At 42.1% G+C, this 20,241-nt stretch overlaps 1 protein-coding gene across 2 annotated transcripts in view; it reads left to right on the forward strand.

The window, feature by feature from the left end:
• The window catches only part of SASH1 (SAM and SH3 domain containing 1), a 172,362-nt gene that overhangs the window by 88,674 nt on the left and 63,447 nt on the right, over nt 1–20,241 (forward strand). For both annotated transcript variants that reach the window (XM_073337578.2, XM_073337580.2), the window contains exons 5-8: nt 1,017–1,057; nt 2,061–2,147; nt 4,430–4,542; nt 8,353–8,454. In XM_073337578.2, coding sequence (XP_073193679.1) covers nt 1,017–1,057; nt 2,061–2,147; nt 4,430–4,542; nt 8,353–8,454 — 343 coding nt within the window. The remainder of the gene's footprint in view (nt 1–1,016; nt 1,058–2,060; nt 2,148–4,429; nt 4,543–8,352; nt 8,455–20,241) is intronic.

The following is a 20,241-nucleotide window of genomic DNA, read 5'->3' on the forward strand; positions in this document are numbered from 1 at the left end:
CTCCCCGAAAGCGGTGACATGTCCCTACCGCTCCTAGGCAGAGGAACATCCACGAGGGGTAGGGAGTGCGGGCTCTGGGAGGGAGTTTGGGTGCGGGATGGGGCTCTGGAACGGGGGTTGGGATGTGGGAGGAGGCTTGGGGTGCCAGAACCGGGGGAGACTCACCTCAGGCGGCTCCATGCAAGCAGCGAAGTGTCCTGGCTGCTCCTGGGCTGAGGCAGGCGGCTCTGTGCATTGCCTCTGCCCAGGTGCTGCCCCCACAGCTCCCATTGGCTGTGGTTCCTGGCCAATGGTTGCTGCAGAGCCAGTGCTCGGGGTCGGCGGGGTCAGTGTGCAGAGCCTCCATGGTTGTTCCTCCACCTAGGAGCAGCTGGGACAGGTCGCTGCTTGCGTGGAGCTGCCTGAGGTGAGTGCCCCCTGAGCCTGCTCCCCTGTCCCAACCCCCTGTCCGGAGCCTGCACCCCCTCCCACACCCGAATTCCCTCCCTCTTAGTTAACCGGCACCACCTATTCCCTGAACATGCCAAATGAAACAGCTTTTACTGTAGTTTATAAAGCATTTTGTACTCGTAAAATGAAAGGCACTATAGAAGTGCAAAGAGTTATACTGTCAGTTAAACAACATAGCCGTAGAGTAAATGAATACAGCATCACAGAAATACAGCTTCTAAATTAGTCAGAATTCTACTTCATTATATAGAAGAAGAAAAATATGTGAATCCCTTAGATGTAACTTATGATCCCTTAGATGTAACTTTGGGGTTTTTAAATGCTTATTTGTCTGTCTTGGTCAAAATAAACTTGCTTCAGGGTTTTCAGAGAGGAACTGAGTTAACGTGGTCAAACTACTGTGGTCAGAGCTCAGAAGCTGTTTGTAAATAGCTACATTTAGAAGAAAAAGAAGGGGAAACATTTGCTGATGCATTCGCTTGAAAACACAGTTTACTGTAACCAGATAGCTCCCAGGAGATGTGAAAACTCCGCAATAATTAGTCCATTTCTCTTTTGTGTTCTAGGCTTTCCCTTCATAAATCAAGTTCTGAAGAAAGCTCTGTAGGTCAGTATGTTTCATTTCATGTTTCTCTCTGTTTAATTCTCACATCTCTTTAAGTTTTGTGTATGTTGGGTGCGATTATCGGAAGAGCTGAGTGCCAACAAATCCTAACTGAAGTTTGTGGGAAGTTGGGGGTTACACCTTTAAAAATGAGGTACAGCATCTACAGGTGGCAGACAGATCCAGTCCAGCTAATACTGTCATTTTGTAAATATGCAACTTGTGAGTTGCAAATCCTAGAATTTTAGATCATTGCTGGTTTGTCCGTTTGCCTTCTTCAAACCACCTCCCGCACTAACTTTCAAATCATTAGGCATAATTTGCCAGCTTCTCTCCCTTAATTTTTGAGATACTTTGTGTTGTTTTAAAATGGTGTATTTGTATTTCAAAGTTTATTTTTCAGACTGCCCTCTCACACTTAGCTCCTGTAACTAGCTCGGGTACTCATTAGCTAGACATAAAATCCTGAGGTTTTTGCTGAGGGTATTTGGTTTTTATTCCTTCTAAGGCTACCCACACCCGATTTAAACTGAGAAAACTAGAAAACAGATAAATGGCAGGAGATGGAGTTAATGCTCTCATAGCATTTCTCATGCAGATCAGCAAAGGGAATATATAACAAAATAACATTCCTTATCTGAGTTGGGGTTTAGTCTAAATAGTTGTGCCTTAGCTAAAGAGAATAAAAAAACAAAAGACTGCAAAAATACAGCGAGACTTGACATGAACAGTTAAACAAATGTCAACATGAACACAAAAGGGTCTGTGTGTTATAATTCAAAAAATGCCTCTTGGTAACTTCTCAATCCTCCACAACCATCCTTGATGCCAAAGAACATACATTTCTTTTAGATAGTTAGATTAGCACAATTCTTATACAGATCAAATTCAGAAAATGAGCAAATTTGGGGAATTTTTCTTTCTTGGTAAAGTTACATGCTGAAGGTTTCAAACGGGAAAATCTAATTTTCGTATTAATGTTCCTTTCCTGTGCATTTTTCTTAAGGGAAAGCCGACTGGAAAAAGAAGAATAAGTATTTTTGGCAGAATTTCCGAAAGAACCAGAAAGGAATAATGAGACAGACTTCGAAAGGTAAAGCCTTTAAGGACACAGTGACACACTGCACTAAAAATGAGTCTCTGTAGCTCCTTAAAGTCTAAGAAACAAGTATCACAAAACAGAAACTAAAACAAGATTATAGTAACTTGGCGAATACGGATCTATATAAGTCTAATCTGCTCGACAAATATGATCACAGATTTGATCCATTGTGACTTTAGCTTGGGGTGGGCAAACTTATTGGCCCGAGGGCCACGTCTGGGAATAGAAATTGTATGGTGGGCCATGAATGCTCACAACATTGGGGTTGGGGTGCAGAAGAGGTTGAGGGCTCTGGTTGGAGGTGCAGGCTCCGGGGTGGGGCCAGAAATGAGGAATTCAGGGTGCAGGAGGGGGCTCCGGGCTGGTGCAGGCTCCGCTTGGGGGTGCGGGCTCTGAGATGGGGCTGGGGATGAGAGGTTTGGGGTGCAGGAGGGAGCTCCGGCCTGGGATTGAGGGGTTCAAAGGGTGGGAGGGGGATCAGGGCTGGGGCAGGGGGTTGGGGCATGGGAAGAGGCTCTGGGGTGCAGGATCCAAGCAGCTCCCAGAAACAGCGGCACGTCCCCGCTCCGGCTCCTACACAGAGGCGAGACCAGGCGGCTCTGCACACTGCCCCGTCCACAGGCACCACCCCTGCAGCTCCCATTGGAGCACTGGAAGGGGCCATTGGAGCTCGTAGGAGCCGGAGCGGGGCCATGCTGCGGCTTCCAAGAGTCCCATGGTGTGGCCCCCAACCCTGCATCCTGGCTGGAGTGGTGCAAGCCCCAGCTCCCGCTTCCCAGCAGGAGCTCGCAGGCCAGCTTAAAACAGCTAAGGGCTGTAGTTTTTCCACCCCGGCTTTAGCTGCACTTAAAGGATGAGTTATCAGCTGTATTCTGTTAGGCCTCAATCCTGCAAGGTTTGGGTGACCTGTTGAAGTCAATGGGAGATGAGTGCTCTATTAGTGGAACATGTATACCTAAATGTCCTAGAATAATATGAGAATATTAGTGTGAAATTCTGGGGAATGGGAAACGCATGTTTTCAAATATAACATCTGATCCCCTTTTTTTGCCCCAGGGCTGTGCTTTGATGCCTCTTGATCTCTTAGTTGCTCACTTTGGCCTAACCCAGCTGATTTGAGGGAGGTTGTTGCAAGTCACAGTTTGGAGGCTCAGAATGTTCCTACCATTGCAAATAGAGAGAGAGATTTTCAGTTGGAGCTGGGTTGAAAAAAGCTGTACGTTTAAGATGGGTTGCATCTGGCATGTAAATAGGAGGTCTAAAGATACTTTGTATTTATTGGCTACACTTGCTATGATTTATTCTTATGGCTGACGTGTTTGTTTAAGGAATAGTTAGCAAAAGACTCCACCCTGCTTTGGGTCTGCAGTACCTTCTCCAATTTACTTTAAGGCTGAGCTCAGCATGGGTCTGCATAGCGCCAGTTTGCAAGCATAAAAAGGAATGAAAGAGTATCTGCCTGCAAATGAAAACACATAATATGAATCCACCAGTTAGGTTATTGGGGCTTCTTCCCCAGTTCTGCTCCAAGTGGACACTGATCATTGCTCTGTACTGTCTTAAAAGAGTCACACAGGTGCAGTGATGCTGTAGTGCAAACATGGAGAGCGGGAAGGTGCTTGCAGACGCGCTCTCTTCTGGTTGTATCACTCTGTGGCAGGCAGGTGCCACCCCAAACCACTGAACAGGCACAATGAATGTGGTGAAAGTATGTGAAAGGTGACAGGACTCTGTTTAGGATGTAAAAAATGTCTTTAGAAGTGACTTGTCAAGGCAAGTTGCTACATTAGCATCCCCTTTACTGCTCTTGCCACTTTCAGATGTGGTCCCAATCAGTGCTATATATACACCTATACGCATTATGATTTTGGCCGCATCTGCTTTCTTCTTACCAAACTCTGCTGGTTTCAGCACGCATAGTAGGACGTTTATTGTAGGTGGGAGGCATTGATCTCCATCACTGTGGAGGAATAAGGCTGCCCTCTTTCCTGTATTTTCCAATGGAACAAAAGTGGCAACCTGCAGGTTCATCACTGTGTTACGCTGCATCCCTCTGCCTGATGCAGTATCCGTCACGAAGCTGTGACAACCACAGTTTTTCCCTACACAGATCAAATTGTGGTGTGTGGGGAGGGTTCATTCAGCCTAGCCTGACCCAACTGGGAACTGGGTTCTGGAACTGAAGCAGCATCGCCAATGCTTGTTTCCAAACATTCACCTTTTGGCACTGAGTCGTTTTATGGGTGCGTTTCATCTCTTCCTTTCTTCTTCAGGAGAGGATGTTGGTTATGTGGCAAGTGAGATCACAATGAGCGATGAGGAACGGATCCAGCTGATGATGATGGTGAAAGAGAAGATGATCACCATTGAGGAAGCACTTGCTAGGGTATGAGATGCATATAGTTTCCCATGATTCATTCTATCCCAGCTTCCTCTGGGAAGGATGCCCGGTATCCTGTCATCTGTTGACCCTAGCAGGGTGTTTTTCTGAGTAGTGCAGTGTTGTGCAGAGAACAAAGTGGTGGTCCCCTTTGTGAGTGGCGAGTGTGATGGTGTCTGCACTTTATCATAAGGTCACGAGGCTGACTCCACAGTAAAGGCTGAGGTTGCACTTTCAAACTAAACCCCTATTTTCAAACACTTCTAACTTTGTTCAAGGAACTGGTATCCTAGTTCCTTAGTCCAAACATGACTAAGGTCCTCTTTCAGAACTACATAAATAGTCCAAACATGTTTGGATGAGGACTAGTCGTGTTTGGAAAAGAATTAGACTGAGATACTAAATGCCAAGCATAAATAGCACACTCAATTTCACTAACTTCAGAAGAATACCCCAAGCTATGAAATGCACCAGTCTGAGATATTCAAAGGTTTGGGTTTATGACTGTACCCATAAAGAGAAGGAAAATATGATGAATAGTTTGAACTCGGAAGTCCTACTGAACATCATAACACAATTCTGTATAACCTCTAAAGAGGGTAGACCCTTGATGCACGTGGAGAAAGCTAATCACGTGACTGCAAGTAATTGAGTCATCGTTTTCTTATCCTAACTTCCATCCCAGCCACATCATTCGCTATCCTTTCTCATTACGCAGTGTCAAATTCAGGTCTGGTCTACACCTAAAACGTCCATAGACCTAGCTACTATAGTGACAGAAAAAATATCTTCCATCACCGACAAGTGTCTACACTACAGTGGCATAGCTGCAGCTCTGCCACTCTAGCGCATGTAGTGTAGATACACCTGCAAAATAGTGGTTCTCTTGTGCTAGGGATATCTTGTATTTTATTTGCCTGTGAGGGACTGTGTGCATTCACAGCAATGTATAAATAATATAGACTCTGCAGTGTTTTATAAAATAATAGAACAAATAGGTTTAGCATATGATACATGGAGACAGAGTAGATGTATCAGTGCATCTTTAAATAAATATATTCTAAGCGTCACTCACATGGAGTTATTTCAAAAGCATTCAGGCTGTCTGAGCTAAGGGAGCTTGTTCCCTGTGTTAGAGGACAGCCTGCAACCGTTCAGCGCACGTTTCTGCAAGCCCTTTTCCTGTCGAAGTTCCCCCATCTGCTTACTGACCAAACCCAGTGTTGGTTAGTTTTTAATACCACATTCAGGTTAGCGCTGTAAATATCCATCTAACATCTTGCTTCAATTGATTCCTCACAAATAAGCATAAGATTTCATCTGATGTTCCCTCACCAGGGTACCTTTCTGTACTGCACATTGTCCATGTCAGGCTTTGCAGTTTTTATCTGTTCTTGCTAGAATGTGCTTATTCATTAGCTGTTGTCATGCTGCTCAGGGCTACGTATACAGTTTAATCTGGGGGTGTGATTCCCAGCTCAAGAAGACATACCTGCACTAGCTCTGATCCAGATGGCCCATAAAAATAGAGTGTAGCCGGGGCAGCTTGAAAGCGAGAGCGGCTAGCAACTGGGCTCTGCTCTATTTTTAGTGTGCTAGCTCAATCGGAGCTAGCATGGGTAGCTCTCCTAGAGCTGGGAATTTCTCCATTTTGTTCTTAGACAAAAGATGATTTATTTTGTTCAAGTTTCATGAAAATCTGTTAAGCCATTTTTGGGGACTTGTCATTAAAATAAAGACAGATGCTTTTTTTCACAGAATGCACTGGCTGACATGAACTTTTCTTTGCAATGTTTAAAAAGTAAAAGCCTAAGATATATAATATATATGTTAATGTAGCATTAAGGTTGACATTTGCATAAGAGCCAAGAAATTCAGTGTTCAGATTGCCACAGCAATAACATTGTACCTTTGTGCAAATATGTGATCACACAACATACGTGCTGTAACACCAAGTATTATGTATGTGCTGCTTAGGTTATGGGAAAAGGTGGAGTTTAAGCATAAAATGGTGCTCTTTTACTTTCTGTTTATTTACACACACTTCCTTGAGTTAGAGTGGCAAAAAAGATGAAGATCCTTTCTTTTATATTGTATGTATGCAGGGTTGTAGCCATGTTCATCCCAGGATATTAGAGATACAAGGTAGGTGAGGTGATACCTATTATTGGATCAACTTCTGTTAATGAGAGAGACACCAGCTTTTGAGCTTACACAGAACTCTTCTTCAGGTCTGGGAATGATACTCAGAGTGTCACAGATAAATACAAGGGTGCACTGGACCCTGCCATAACCACTGATGCAAAAGCTGCAGATATCTCTCCACTGCTATGATGATCAATATCCCCCACAACACCCCTTTCAAAATTCATGGGTCCTATATATGCCTATCAAGGCATGTGATATACCTCATCCAGTGCACTGATTGCTCCCATCAGGCATTGCAAAACCTTTCCAAAAGGCTGGATGGTGGTGAGTTGCACAGTGGGGTACCTACCCATGGTACACTGCTCTCTCCATCGATACAAGCACTTCTGTTGAGTACATGCACTACCAACACAATGAGACAAGTATTCACACGCACCGGTGATGTATCAGTGGCAGCAGCTGTATGCTGACGTAACTTAGGTCGACATAACTTTGTAGACTAGATATAGCCTTGGACGCTCTGGTTACCTTCCCCAGACCTTAAAACGAGCTCTGTGAAGCTCCAAAGCTTGTCTCTTTCACCAGGAAAAGTTGGTCCAGGAAAAGATATGACCTCAGCTATCCTCTTTTATATTGTATGTTGCTTGGTGAAGAGTACGTCCCATTTGCTAACATGTATGAAATCATATAATAAAGTATTGTTAATATTCCTAGTGTAACTTTAACACTAACAAATTTCTCATTTTCTCTGCAATTAATTCTTTACCCTTGCATTGTTTTTTGTGTGTAATAATAAAGTATAATATGCATTATGCTTGTAGTTGCACTTCTTCCCTCTAGTGGCCTGAATTACTAGCAATAAAATGTACATCAGTAATTTTATCTTGTTTCCTTTAACAAATTTAGGTCTTGATCCAAAGCCCTTTCAAGTCAATGACAGTCTTTCCACTGATGTCAATGGACTTTAATCAAGACTGTAAACCAGGAACTGAGAATGTTTGGGGACCTAATTTTCAAACCTGGATTTTGATGGCTGCATGTTTATATACATCTGTTGTGTCTACAAATGCCACACTTGTGCACACAAATGGTTACTGAAATATGCAATTTCCAAATTTGCTAGGGGACCATTCTCATGTTGCATGCACAACAGATGCAAGCTTGTGTCCAACTTCAGTGTCATCCTTGACAATATGACCCTTTAGGAGTTAGTTCTTTTCTGTGTATTATACCTTTTTATTGTAAAACAATAAAGATAATCATTAGTTTTAAATTTAAAAAAGCTGAATCTCAAACTTCCATCCCTAGATCACTTTCTTTGTAAGGGAGTTACAAAGACTACCTTGAGTTAACCTATGCAGTGCAAAGTGTGTCTTTAGAAAGGAATATGTAATTTTGCATCTTGGGAGCCACAGTTCATCAGTTAAAACACAGTGTTTCCAGATCACTTCCTCCATTTGATTAGTGTCATTTCCTCAAAACTTTTTTCCATTCTAATGTAATTAGAGGATTAAAAAAGAGAAATGCACTGCAGAAGTTCTGTTTTTCCCATCTTTACAACAGTATGGACAGAAACTGAAAGTGACTATTTGTTGCTGAACAATGGGTTTATGCATATCTCGTAGTTCAGTATTCATTGAGTAACATTTCCTTGTTCTTTAATTTCAGCTGAAGGAATATGAGGCCCAGCATAGGCAGACAGGCATCATAGACTCTGCAGATTGGCCTGACGGCTCGTACCCAACATTTGACGGGTCTTCCAATTGTAATGTGAGTACCTGTCTCTGATATCACTACCCTAATGCTACAAAACCTTTTATTGATATCCAAAAATATCCCACCTCACCAGACTGATTTATTCAACACCATCTTTTTGTGTCATGGGATACAGTGCTGCTGTCATCTAACCATCAGGAGGTCCTCAGTATTGATTGAAAATCCTCAAGGTCCAAAGCCCTTAAGCAAGGATTGAAAATAGCTCTCTAAATATCTTTTTTTTTGCATCCAGCTCTTCATCACTTACCATTCAAAACAAACAATACACTAGGCAAAATACCCACCTACTATAGAGAAAAGTTATTTAGAACCTTTTTAGGCAATGGGACCTCTTTATCAAATGAAGTCAACCTCCTCAACTGATGTGAATCAGCATAGTTCCATAGACTTCCACAGAGCTCGCTGATTTACGCTAGCTGAGGATCTGGCTATGATCTGAGTGCCCACTGTTTTCCATTCAAATAGCTCCAACCATCCATTTGCTAACTCCCAGCTCAGAATGTTTGCAATTTATGCCAGACCCATAAACACGAAGAGTTTTCCTGCCTTGTTTTTTTAACATCTGAGTTATGTAGATAATGACTTTCCTTGTTTGTATGGACATCAGATAATTTGTGTCACACAATATTGAGTAAATTAATATTTGGAAGGAAGAAATCATCATTTTTGTAGAGTTGTCTACTCCCATCTGTTTATCTAATTGAAAGTTCATAGATAAATCGTATGCCCAAACACATTTGGCAGTCCTATTCAGATTCTTTGTATCCCACATAATTAAATCATAGACCCTTGAGACTTTTTTAAAACCATGAATGGAATCTTTTAGTAAACGCAGTGGGAGGTTGGCTTCTCATTGTTAGTTGCTCAGAGAAATTCTGTGTCTTCTTCTTTGGAGATTTTAAAAAAGGGGAACACAAAAATGGGGAAGTTAGTTAAATGGAAATTAAAAGATACAATCCAAAAGTGAAATGCCTGTAAGTATCATGGAAACTGTTTAATAACACTGTAACACAGGTTAAAATTAAATGTATACCCCAAGTAAAAAAAATTGTAAAAGGACCAAAAAAGTGCCATCGTGGCCGAACAACAAAGTAAAAGAAGTGGTTAGAGGCAAAAAAGCATCCTCTTAAAAATGGGAAGTTAAATCCTACTGAGAAAAATAGAAAGGAGCATAAACTCTGGCAAGTTGAGTGTAAAAGTATAATTAAGCTGGCTAAAAAAGAATTTGAAGAGCAATTAGCCAAAGACTCAAAAACGAACAGCAAAAACTTTAAGTAAATCAGAAGCATGAAGCCTGCTAAACAATCAGTGGACAATTGAGGTGTTGAAGGAGCACTCAAGGAAGACAAGGCCATTGCAGAGAAACTAAATGAATTCTTTGCTTCAGTCTTCACTGAAGAGGATGTGAGGGAGATTCCCACACCTGAGCCAATTTTTTTAGGTGACAAAAATGAGGAACTGTCCTTGATTGAGGTATCAGTAGAGGAGGTTTTGGAACATTGATAAATTAAACAGTAATAAGTCACCAGGACAAGATGGTATTCACCCGAGAGTTCTGAAGGAACTCAAATATGAAATTTTGGAATTATTAACTGTGGTATAAAGAAAAGGAGTACTTGTGGCACCTTAGAGACTAACCAATTTATTTGAGCATGAGCTTTCGTGAGCTACAGCTCACTTCATCAAGTGAGCTGTAGCTCACGAAAGCTCATGCTAAAATAAATTGGTTAGTCTCTAAGGTGCCACAAGTACTCCTTTTCTTTTTGCGAATACAGACTAACACGGCTGTTACTCTGATAACTGTGGTATGTAACCTATCATCTGAATCAACTTCTTTGCCAGATGACTGGAGGATAGCTAATGTGACACCAATTTTTTAAAAAGACTCCAGAGGTGATCCTGGTAATTACAGGTTGATAAACCTAATTTTGGTACCAGGAAAATTTGTTGAAACTATAGTAAAGAACAGAATTATCAGACACATACATGAACACATTTTGTGGGGAACAGTCCACATGGCTTTTGTAATAGGAAATCATGCCTCAGCAATCTATAGAATTATCTGAGGGTGTCAACAAACATGTGGACAACTATGATCTGGTAGATACAGTGTACTTTGTCAAAGGCTTTCTGAAAGTCTAGGTCCCTCACAAAAGGTTCTTAAGCAAACTAAGCAGTCTTTGGAATGTCCTCTCATGGATCAGTAACTGTTTCAAAGACAAAGCAAAGGTAGGAATAAATGGTCAGTTTTCAGAATGGAGGGAAGAAAATAGTGGTGTCCTACAAGAGTCTGTGGAATCGGTGCTGTTCAACATATTCGTAAATTATATGGAAAAGGGGGTAAACTCTTTGCAGATGATACAAAATTACTCAAGATAGTTAAGTCTAAAGCAGACTGTGAAGAGTTACAAACTGATCTCACTAAACTGGGTGACTGGGTAACAAAATGGCAGATGAAATTCAATGTTGATAAATGCAAAGTATTGCACATTGGAAAACATAATTCCAAGTATCCAAACAAAATGATGGGGTCTAAATTAGCTGTTACCACTCAAGAAAAAGATCTTGGAGTCATTGTGAATAGTTTTGAATATACGCTCAATGTGCAGCAGCAGTCAAAAAAGCTGACAGAATATTAGGAACCATTAGGAAAGGGAAAGATAAGAAGACATAAAATATCATATAATGCCTTTGTATAAATCCATGGTATGCCCACACCTTGAATACTGTGTACAGTTTTGGTCACCCAATCTCAAAAAAGATACATTAGAATTGGAAAAGGTAGAGAGAAGGGCAACAAAAAGGATTAGGGGTATGGAACAGCTTCTGTATTAGGAGAGATTAAGAAGACTGGGACTTTTCATCTTGGAAAAGAGGGACATGATAGAGGTTTATAAAATCTTAACCAGTGTGGAGAAAGTGAAGAATAAGGAAACATTGTTTATTCCTTCACATAACACAAGAACCAGGGGTGACGCAATGAAATTAATAGGCAGCAGGTTTAAAATGAACAAAAGGAAGTACTCCTTCACAGAATGCACGGTCAACCTGTGAAACTTGTTGCCAGGGGATGTTGTGAAGGCCAAAAGTATAACAACGTTCGAAAAAGAACTATGGTAGGTAAATTCATGGAGGATTAGCCAAGGGGGTCATTAGCCAATGTCTGTCAGACGCTGGGAGTGGATGAATAGCTTGAGTGCCTGTTCTGTTCATTCCCTCTGAAGCATCTGGCATAAGACACTGTCACAAGACGGGATCTTTGGCTAGATGGACCATTTGTCTGACCCAGTATGGCCATTATGTTCTTATGTAAAAATATTTTTACTAGAACAATATTTGCTTTTAAGTATTCTAAAAACTGAAAGATTCTCATCTTCAACTAGATGGGAGTAGCGGGAATGATGATCCTTGTTCTCTCCCTGATATGGCAGATTTATCTGAAAACTGTGGGGCAAATTGCTCTAATCATTTTCCGAGCCATTTTTATGTCCAACTGAGGACGTCTATCTTGATATTTCTTTCCTTTGTATTTACAGAGCAAGTAAGTCAGTATATCAGATGGAGGTATATTTCCACCTCCCCCTTCCTTTTTTATTCCCCAGTACAGTCCATTGTTCAGTCACAGCTCCAATAGAAGGGTTATTAACAGTCATTCTTGCCTTGTGGCATCTCAAGAGGGTGAAAGAGGCTAAAAATGTTACCATTAATAGTAGGAAATATGAGTTAGATTAGCTGGGTCTGTGTCCCTGGACAACAACACAATCAAATTAAGCAAGGCCATGGATTTAAATGTCTGTTTTGGGTCTCTTATTCCCAGACCCCAAAATATAAGCTTCCTATAACATAACATAAATTCTGAACAAAAGTAAAACTGTCCCTTCCAGGCTCTGTGGCTGGCAGAGTATACTTATAGCACTCATATAACAAAGTCTGAATTATTTTTTATTGAGGTTTGTGGCAGTCACATACAGCATCCACAACATAGCAAACTAAGAAATTCCCTTTTCCTTTGATCCAAACTCAGTAGGGATCTCAATTCCGAAAGCTCTCCCTTCTTAGATCCTTCAACACTGGGTGTTCCTTCAGAGAAGTCACTGGGGGTCGGACGTACCTTTGAAGGTAGAACTTGACTGTGATAGTCCCAATGTTTTCTCCCTAATGGAGTGACCTAGCAACTTTCCCCAAGAATAGGGTTCCTTGTCTTTCTCTATGTTGAGAGCAGAGAAATCTGCTACAGCTCTGTGCTTCATTGGTAGGTTTTAACCATCTTCCTGCTAAGTTCTGTGTGGGCCCATATACCCCATTTCAAAATGCCTCTTAAGATTTTTGCCCATTCTTTTAATTGTTTTCCCCCACGTAAATTTAGTGCTGGTGAAAGGCACCAATCTTGTTTACCCTTCAAGGGAGAAACAGATCAGGCTCTTTAATTAGTTTTAGTTAAGTACTAGGCTACCAAGGAAGGTTGTGAAATCCCTGTCACTGGAGGTGGTTTACTTGGTCCTGCCTCAGCACAGGGGGCTGAACTAGATGACCTCTTGAGGTCTCTTCCAGCCCTACATTTCAATGAGGCCACCCCTTTCATCGACCAAAAAGAAACGGGTAAAATGAGGTCAAAGGCATGGGGTTGTGATCAGTGTCAAATGTGAAAGAGATTGCAAGTTGCAAAAATCCAGTAAAGGACACCAGAGTGAAAAATGTCAGATTGATCAGTCTGGAGACAAGTCTTCTATGCAGAAGTAGAGTGGACAGTAGCGGTGCATGCTTCTCCAGACTGCTTTGACAATGGGCCTCTGTTCTGATCTAAAAAGAGCACCTTCAGTTCAGTTTCCATGCTCATCCAATGCCTACTAGGAAGACAACTGATTGCTTTTGTGGTGATGGTTTTGTGATTTGGACTTTGATCTGCTATGGACTAAACTGACTCCATCAAACTCATTTAATGTAGACCATCAAGCAGAGGAATTTTTAATATATTAGAATCATTCTTTAAAAAGCTCTAACTTTTCACAACAGGGATGAAACCTCAGGATATGATTTTTAATGAGTCACTGAAATTGGAATTTCTGGTTTTAATTAAAACTCCATGGATCTGCAGATTTTGTTGGCCTTTTTCCATTAAATCTCTGAGCCAAAGTGTTAGTGAGCAGTTTTTAATGGGACTCTGAGAACTTAGAAAATCACGTTTCCATCTGAACAGTTTGTACCCACTAACACTGTGACTGAGCCATGAGACGCTAAAAGTGAAAGAAAGAGAAAACAACAGTTTCCTCCAATATTTTTAGTTTTTCACTGTATTTGACAGCTGTTTGTGTGTAGACAGGGTCTCTGCTTTGCTGATGATCAGTTTCAGCTCTCTCATGTACTGCTCTGGAGAAACTCACATTCATGCTCTTTCACCACATCCTGCAGTAGGATGGTTAATAATAACACAGACACAGAGCTGCTGATGTTTCTGAGTATGGGGCCAAGAGAGCAATGCCTGCTTCCCAGATTTTAACACTGGTCTGGAGAGCACTAGGAGTCTGGTAGGAGGTTATCAGGGGCTTGTGCATTAGAATTTAGAGACCCCTGCTTTGTGTGCGTGATTTACCTGGTTTTGGTGTACATCTTTGACACACCAACAGGCAAGAAACAGGACAATCTATTCAGAAATTTTGCAGGGAGATACCCTGTGCAGTTCAGAAATTTACTTCAGTTGGGTAAAAGTGAGACATTTCAAGTTGTCCCTTTAAGTCACCATTTAATGTGGACGTTAGAGAAAAGGAGATGAAAGAGCATGGTTTTTTCAGCTTTGCTGTTTCATTAAATGAACCAGGCAAACTATGGACAAGAAGGATAGTGTGGATGTATTTATATCTTCAAAAGTCTGTTCTTTCCCCTGAATTCCAAGGGACTCCTCCGAGCCAGGCAAGTGCTCTTACTTGCAGGGAAGCATGTTGCTTTCAATCGTAGTTATAATCAGAAAAGTGACTGAGTGCCAAAAAGCACCTTCTTGCTCTAGCATGCAGCTACACACAGAAGCTTCTGCAGATATTAATAACTGAGAATCATAGAATATCAGGGTTGGAAGGGACCTCAGGAGGTCATCTAGTCCAACCCCCTGCTCAAAGCAGGACCAAGCCCCAACTAAATCATCCCACCAGGGCTTTCTCAAGCTTGACCTTAAAAACGTCTAAGGAAGGAGATTCCACCACCTCCCTAAGTAACGCATTCCAGTGTTTCACCACCCTCCTAGTGGAAAAAGTTTTTCCTAATATCCAACCTAAACCTCCCCCACTGCAACTTGAGACCATTACTCCTTGTTCTGTCATCCGCTACCACTGAGAACAGTCTAGATCCATCCTCTTTGGAACCCCCTTTCAGGTAGTTGAAAGCAGGTATCAAATCCCCCCTCATTTTTCTCTTCCGCAGACTAAACAATCCCAATTCCCTCAGTCTCTCCTCATAAGTCATGTGTTCCAGTCCCCTAATAATTTTTGTTGCCCTCCGCTGGACTCTTTCCAATTTTTCCACATCCTTCTTGTAGTGTGGGGCCCAAAACTGGACACAGTACTCCAGATGAGGCCTCACCGACGTCGAATAGAGGGGAACGATCACGTCCCTCAATCTGCTGGCAATGCCCCTACTTATACATCCCAAAATGCCACTGGCCTTCTTGGCAACAACGGCACACTGTTGACTCATATCCAGCTTCTCGTCCACTGTCACCCCTAGGTCCTTTTCTGCAGAACTGCTGCCTAGCCATTCGGTCCCTAGTCTGTAGCGGTGCATGGGATTCTTCCATCCTAAGTGCAGGACTCTGCACTTCTCCTTGTTGAACCTCATCAGATTTCTTTTGGCCCAATCCTCTAATTTGTCTAGGTCCCTCTGTATCCTATCCCTACCCTCCAGTGTATCTACCTCTCCTCCCAGTTTAGTGTCACCTGCAAACTTGCTGAGGGTGTAATCCACACCATCCTCCAGATCATTTATGAAGATATTGAACAAAACCGGCCCTAGGACCAACTCTTGGGGCACTCCACTTGATACCGGCTGCCAACTAGACATGGAGCCATTGATCACTACCCGTTGAGCCCGACAATGTAGCCAACTTTCTATCCACCTTCTAGTCCATTCATCCAGCCCATACTTCTTTAACTTGCTGGCAAGAATACTGTGGGAGACCGTGTCAAAAGCTTTGCTAAAGTCAAGGAACAACACGTCCCCGCTTTCCCCTCATCCACAGAGCCAGTTATCTCATCATAGAAGGCAATTAGATTAGTCGGGCATGACTTGCCCTTGGTGAATCCATGCTGACTGTTCCTGATCACTTTCCTCTCCTCTGAGTGCTTCAGAATTGATTCCTTGAGGACCTGATCCATGGTTTTTCCAGGGACTGAGGTGAGGCTGACTGGCCAGTAGTTCCCAGGATCATCCTCCTTCCCTTTTTTAAAGATGGGCACTACATTAGCCTATTTCCAGTCGTCCGGGACTTCCCCCAATCGCCATGAGTTTTCAAAGATAATGGCCAGTGGCTCTCCAATCACGCAGATGATTTTTCACTGACAGTTCATGCATGCATCATGTTGGTGTGGGTCCAATTGCCAATCAACTTGCCTGGCAGAGAACATCCTCCCTAATGCTATTTGTCATCATATGGCAGTTGAAGACATTTGGCAAGAGGTGTGAGAGAGAAGCAGATTGCAATGTTGTTCCCCTGGTCCCTCCTACTCTTTCCCAAACATCTGAGAAAAAATTACCTGCTCCTTAAATCCCCTGTTGGGGATGCTCTTAAGTGGCTTCACTAAGGTCCCTACACAGCACAAGTGTCTCGCTTACATTATGCAAAGCACAGAAAAATAGGAGCAAACGGGCAGTGTGTGCTCAGGCATGGAGTCAGTTGTCTGCCCATGTAGCTACATTAGGAAAGTGCCCTGCCCCATAACACACCATGTTAATGGTTTACTGAGCTGAGTACTGAGAGATTTTTTTTTTCATTTTACTAAATTTTTAATGGGGCCTGAAGAGATCCTGTTGCCTGTTCTTGACCCCACCCCCTCCTTACCCTCTAGGGAAGATGATGATCCACTGGTAGCTGTCTGGGGCAGAGCGGTGGGTGGTCTCCTGAAGAGTATTCTATGGTTGGTATGTCTGGGTATGAGTGCTCTCCTCGAAAGACATCCAAGAGATAATGGTAGAATTAGGAGAGAGTTCCAGGAAACTAAGATGAGAGATCCTGAGTGGAGGGAGGATGCTGGAGGGAGACCAAGAGGGATAGGAGCTCTCAGAGTTACAGCACTTCAGACTTCAAAGTTAGTTTTGCCATGCAACACAGAACTATAGGAGCGGTCCTACAGAGAGAGATTTGAAGGCTTAAAACAAAAATTGGTTGGTTGATTATTGATTTTCTTTTTCCTCCCTGTCCATATCATTTGCATTTGCCTAACAACAAACTGAGAGAGACAAGGTAGGTGAGGTAATAGCTGTTACTGGACCAACTTCCATTTGTGGAAGGTACAAGGTTTCAAGCTTCACAGAGCTCTTCTTCAGGTCTGGGGAAGGTTCCAGAGTGTCTGAGCTAAATAACAATCTGTCCCAACCTGTAAACAGAAGGGGTTCCCACATGCTATGGGAGACAATTAAGGGTTAGCAGAAAGTAGGGTATGTTACAAATTGTTGTAATGAACCGTAAAACCAGTGTTTCTGTTGAGTCCATTGTTTTCAGTGTCTAGCAAAGTTCGAATTGAAGTTCCCAGGCTTTTGAAAGTGTTGTGAAGGTTTCTTTTGAGGATGAAGATTGAGAGGTCAAATATGGAGTGATCGCTTTGTGAAAAGTGTTCACCTACAGGTAATAGGACGGTTTTGGTTTTTGTCATTGTTCTGTGGGAGTTCATTTGAGAGCATAAGGATTGTCTGGTTTCACACACAGAGGAGTTGTTGAAGCATTAATGCTCTGGATGGGGTACACCACACGATGTGATAGTCATGTTTAGGATTCAGGAATCGTGAAAGATGTGTGGTGGGGGGGGGGTATTGATCATCATAGCAATGGAGAGATGTCTTCAGGTTGTGCATCTATTGTTCTTGTAGGGTGTGGTGCCGTTTTGAGCTGGTGTGTCCTCGCCTGTGGGGAGCTTCTTTCTGACAATGAGGTTGGGGGTTTGTTCAAAGGTCAGAAGAGGGGCTTTGGGAAATTTTTCTTTCGGGATGTGGTACCCATAAATATAGGTTGTAATTGAAGAGACGAACGGCCATACTGAGTCAGACCAATGGTCCATATAGCCCAGTATCCTGCCTTCCAACAGGAGCCAGTATCAGATGCTTCAGAGGAAATGAACAGAACTGACAACCATTGAGTGATCCATCCCCTGTCATCCACTCCCAGATTCTGGCAGTCAGAGGCTAGGGACACCCAGAGCATGGGATTGCAGCCGTGACCATCTTGGCTAATAGCCATTGATAAGCCTATCCTCCAGTAACTTATCTAATTCTTTTTTTAACTGTGTTCAAAAAAAGAGTTGGCTCTTTTCCAAGCTGAACAGTTCCAGTATTTTTACTCTCTCCTCATATGGAAGCTGTTCCATACCTTCTCTGTACTTTTTCCAATTCTAATAAAGCTTTTCTGAAATGGGATGACTAGAACTGAGATGGCATACCATGGATTTATATAGTGACATTATGATATTTTCTGTCTTATTATCTAACCTTTTCTTAATGGTCCTAAGATTCTGTTAGTTTTTTGACTGCTGCTGCACATTGAGTGGATGTTTTCAAAGAACTACCTATAATGACTCCAACATCTTTCTTGAGTGGTAACAGATAATTTAGACCCCATCATTTTGTTTGAGTAGTTGGAATTATGTTTTCCAATGTGCATTACATTGCATTTATCAACATTGAATTCCATCTGCCATTTTGTTGCCCAGTCACCCAGTTTTGTGAGATTCCTTTGTAACTCTTCTCAGTCTGCTTTGGACTTAGAAAGTTACTCAAGATAGTTATCATCTACACATTTTGCCACCTCTCTTTCTCCCATTTTCCAGATCATTTATGAATATATTGAACAGTACAGACCCCTGGGGAACACTATTTGCCTCTCTCCATTCTGAAAACTGACTATTTATTCATACCCTTTGTTTCGGTCTTTTAACCAGTTACTGATCCATGAGAGGACCTTCCGTCTTGTTTGCTTTCCCAAACAGGGTATCATGAATCAGCAAAGGGCAGGAGTGTCATCTCTCTTGTGTCTGAAGGGAGGCTACCTTCTGTCGTTTCTAGGTTGTTAATAGTAAGGTTTTGTGTTCTTTAAAATTTGCTAAGCCATAGCTGACTTGGTTCTCTGCCAGGTTCATGCAGTTTACCTTTTAATCTCATTACTCTGTGACCAGTTTGTTTTTCAGGAAGTATATCACTCACTTCTATAGGAAGCCAATATCCCTGCTTTATGGAAATAGTTGCTGTCTTTTTGATAGGGCATCTCGAGTGTAGAATTTCTAATTATTTTACTTAAATATATCTTAATATTTTAATTTCATGTCTCTTCTGGAATAAAGGCTGGTCTCATTAAATCCCTAGACAGGCTCTTGCCAAGTGTTAGGACATAAAGCAGGTGCAGATTACAAACAAGACCCTCTCTGGATTTTATATAAGTGCTTATTTGTCTCCTCCTAGGAGTTGGAAAGAGTGGGTGAAGAAAAGGGAAGGTTTCATGACCACATTGCTTTCTTTTGTATGCTAACTGATGTGACTTCTGTGCTCTGCAAAGATAGTGGCCTATTTGATAACTCTGGAAACTGAAATCTTCTGCTCATCTAAAGTGGGAGTACAGCATGGAGATAGCAGTGCATAGCTCCCTACCCTGCTCTACAAATGTGCCTGAACCCTGACTTGAAAGAACCATCACTAGGATGATATGGCATAATTTCCTCTCCATGCACCTCTGCTGAGACTGCCAACTGGTACCAGTTGTCATGATCTTTTGTTCTTTTTCTTTTGTTTGTTTTTGTGTGGATTTTAGGGAGAGAGTATTGTGACAGATAGTGTACCCACCACAATATACCCTCTAGGCCTGAGACTACTAATAAACGTCACTGGCATTTTCTCTAGGTATCAGTTAAATTAAGTCGTCATTATCACTGGCTGCATTGTTTGTACTTTGTTTCAACTTTGATCAAGGAAGAGCTGTCTGCCATACAGAAATCCGACTTGCTAGCACAGACTCAAAATGGGATTATCTAGTTCCATTTGAAGAGGGTTCCTCTTTTAACCACGCCATGCTCCTGTAGCCTCCCATACTGCTTGGTGCCCTTGTCAATCTCAGCAAAGAGAGCAAGGAATGAATAGGCCTAGAAAATGAACTGCTCCTTCATTCCTACAAGGGGTGCCAGGAGTGAAGCCCCGTTATCAGTGGGGAAAGAGCACTGCTGCTATCTCTGTTGTACCTGCCCTTTGAATAAACAGAGGACTTCGCTCTCCAGGGCTGTCAGCTCAGCACCTTTCACCAGCACTAAATTAACCCACTCACTTATTTTCTTTGTAAAGCATGTCAGCAGACCAGGACTAACTCCTAAGGTATATAATGCAAATCACCATCTACGGCAAAGCCATTTTTTAGAAAAGCTTCCTACTTGATTTTTGCTGTTATCCATCTTATGCTAATGCATTTCTTAATAAGAGGAAATAGAGTCCCCACAGAAAATAGCTCCAGTGAGTACCAAAGGTGCTATTGCTGTTTTCATTCTTTATCGTTTTTCACAAAGGACATGCTTCATTTTACTACATAGTTTAATGGGCCTAAAATTT

Source organism: Lepidochelys kempii, chromosome 3 (assembly GCF_965140285.1).
Source record: "Lepidochelys kempii isolate rLepKem1 chromosome 3, rLepKem1.hap1, whole genome shotgun sequence".
NCBI lineage: Eukaryota > Metazoa > Chordata > Testudines > Cheloniidae > Lepidochelys > Lepidochelys kempii.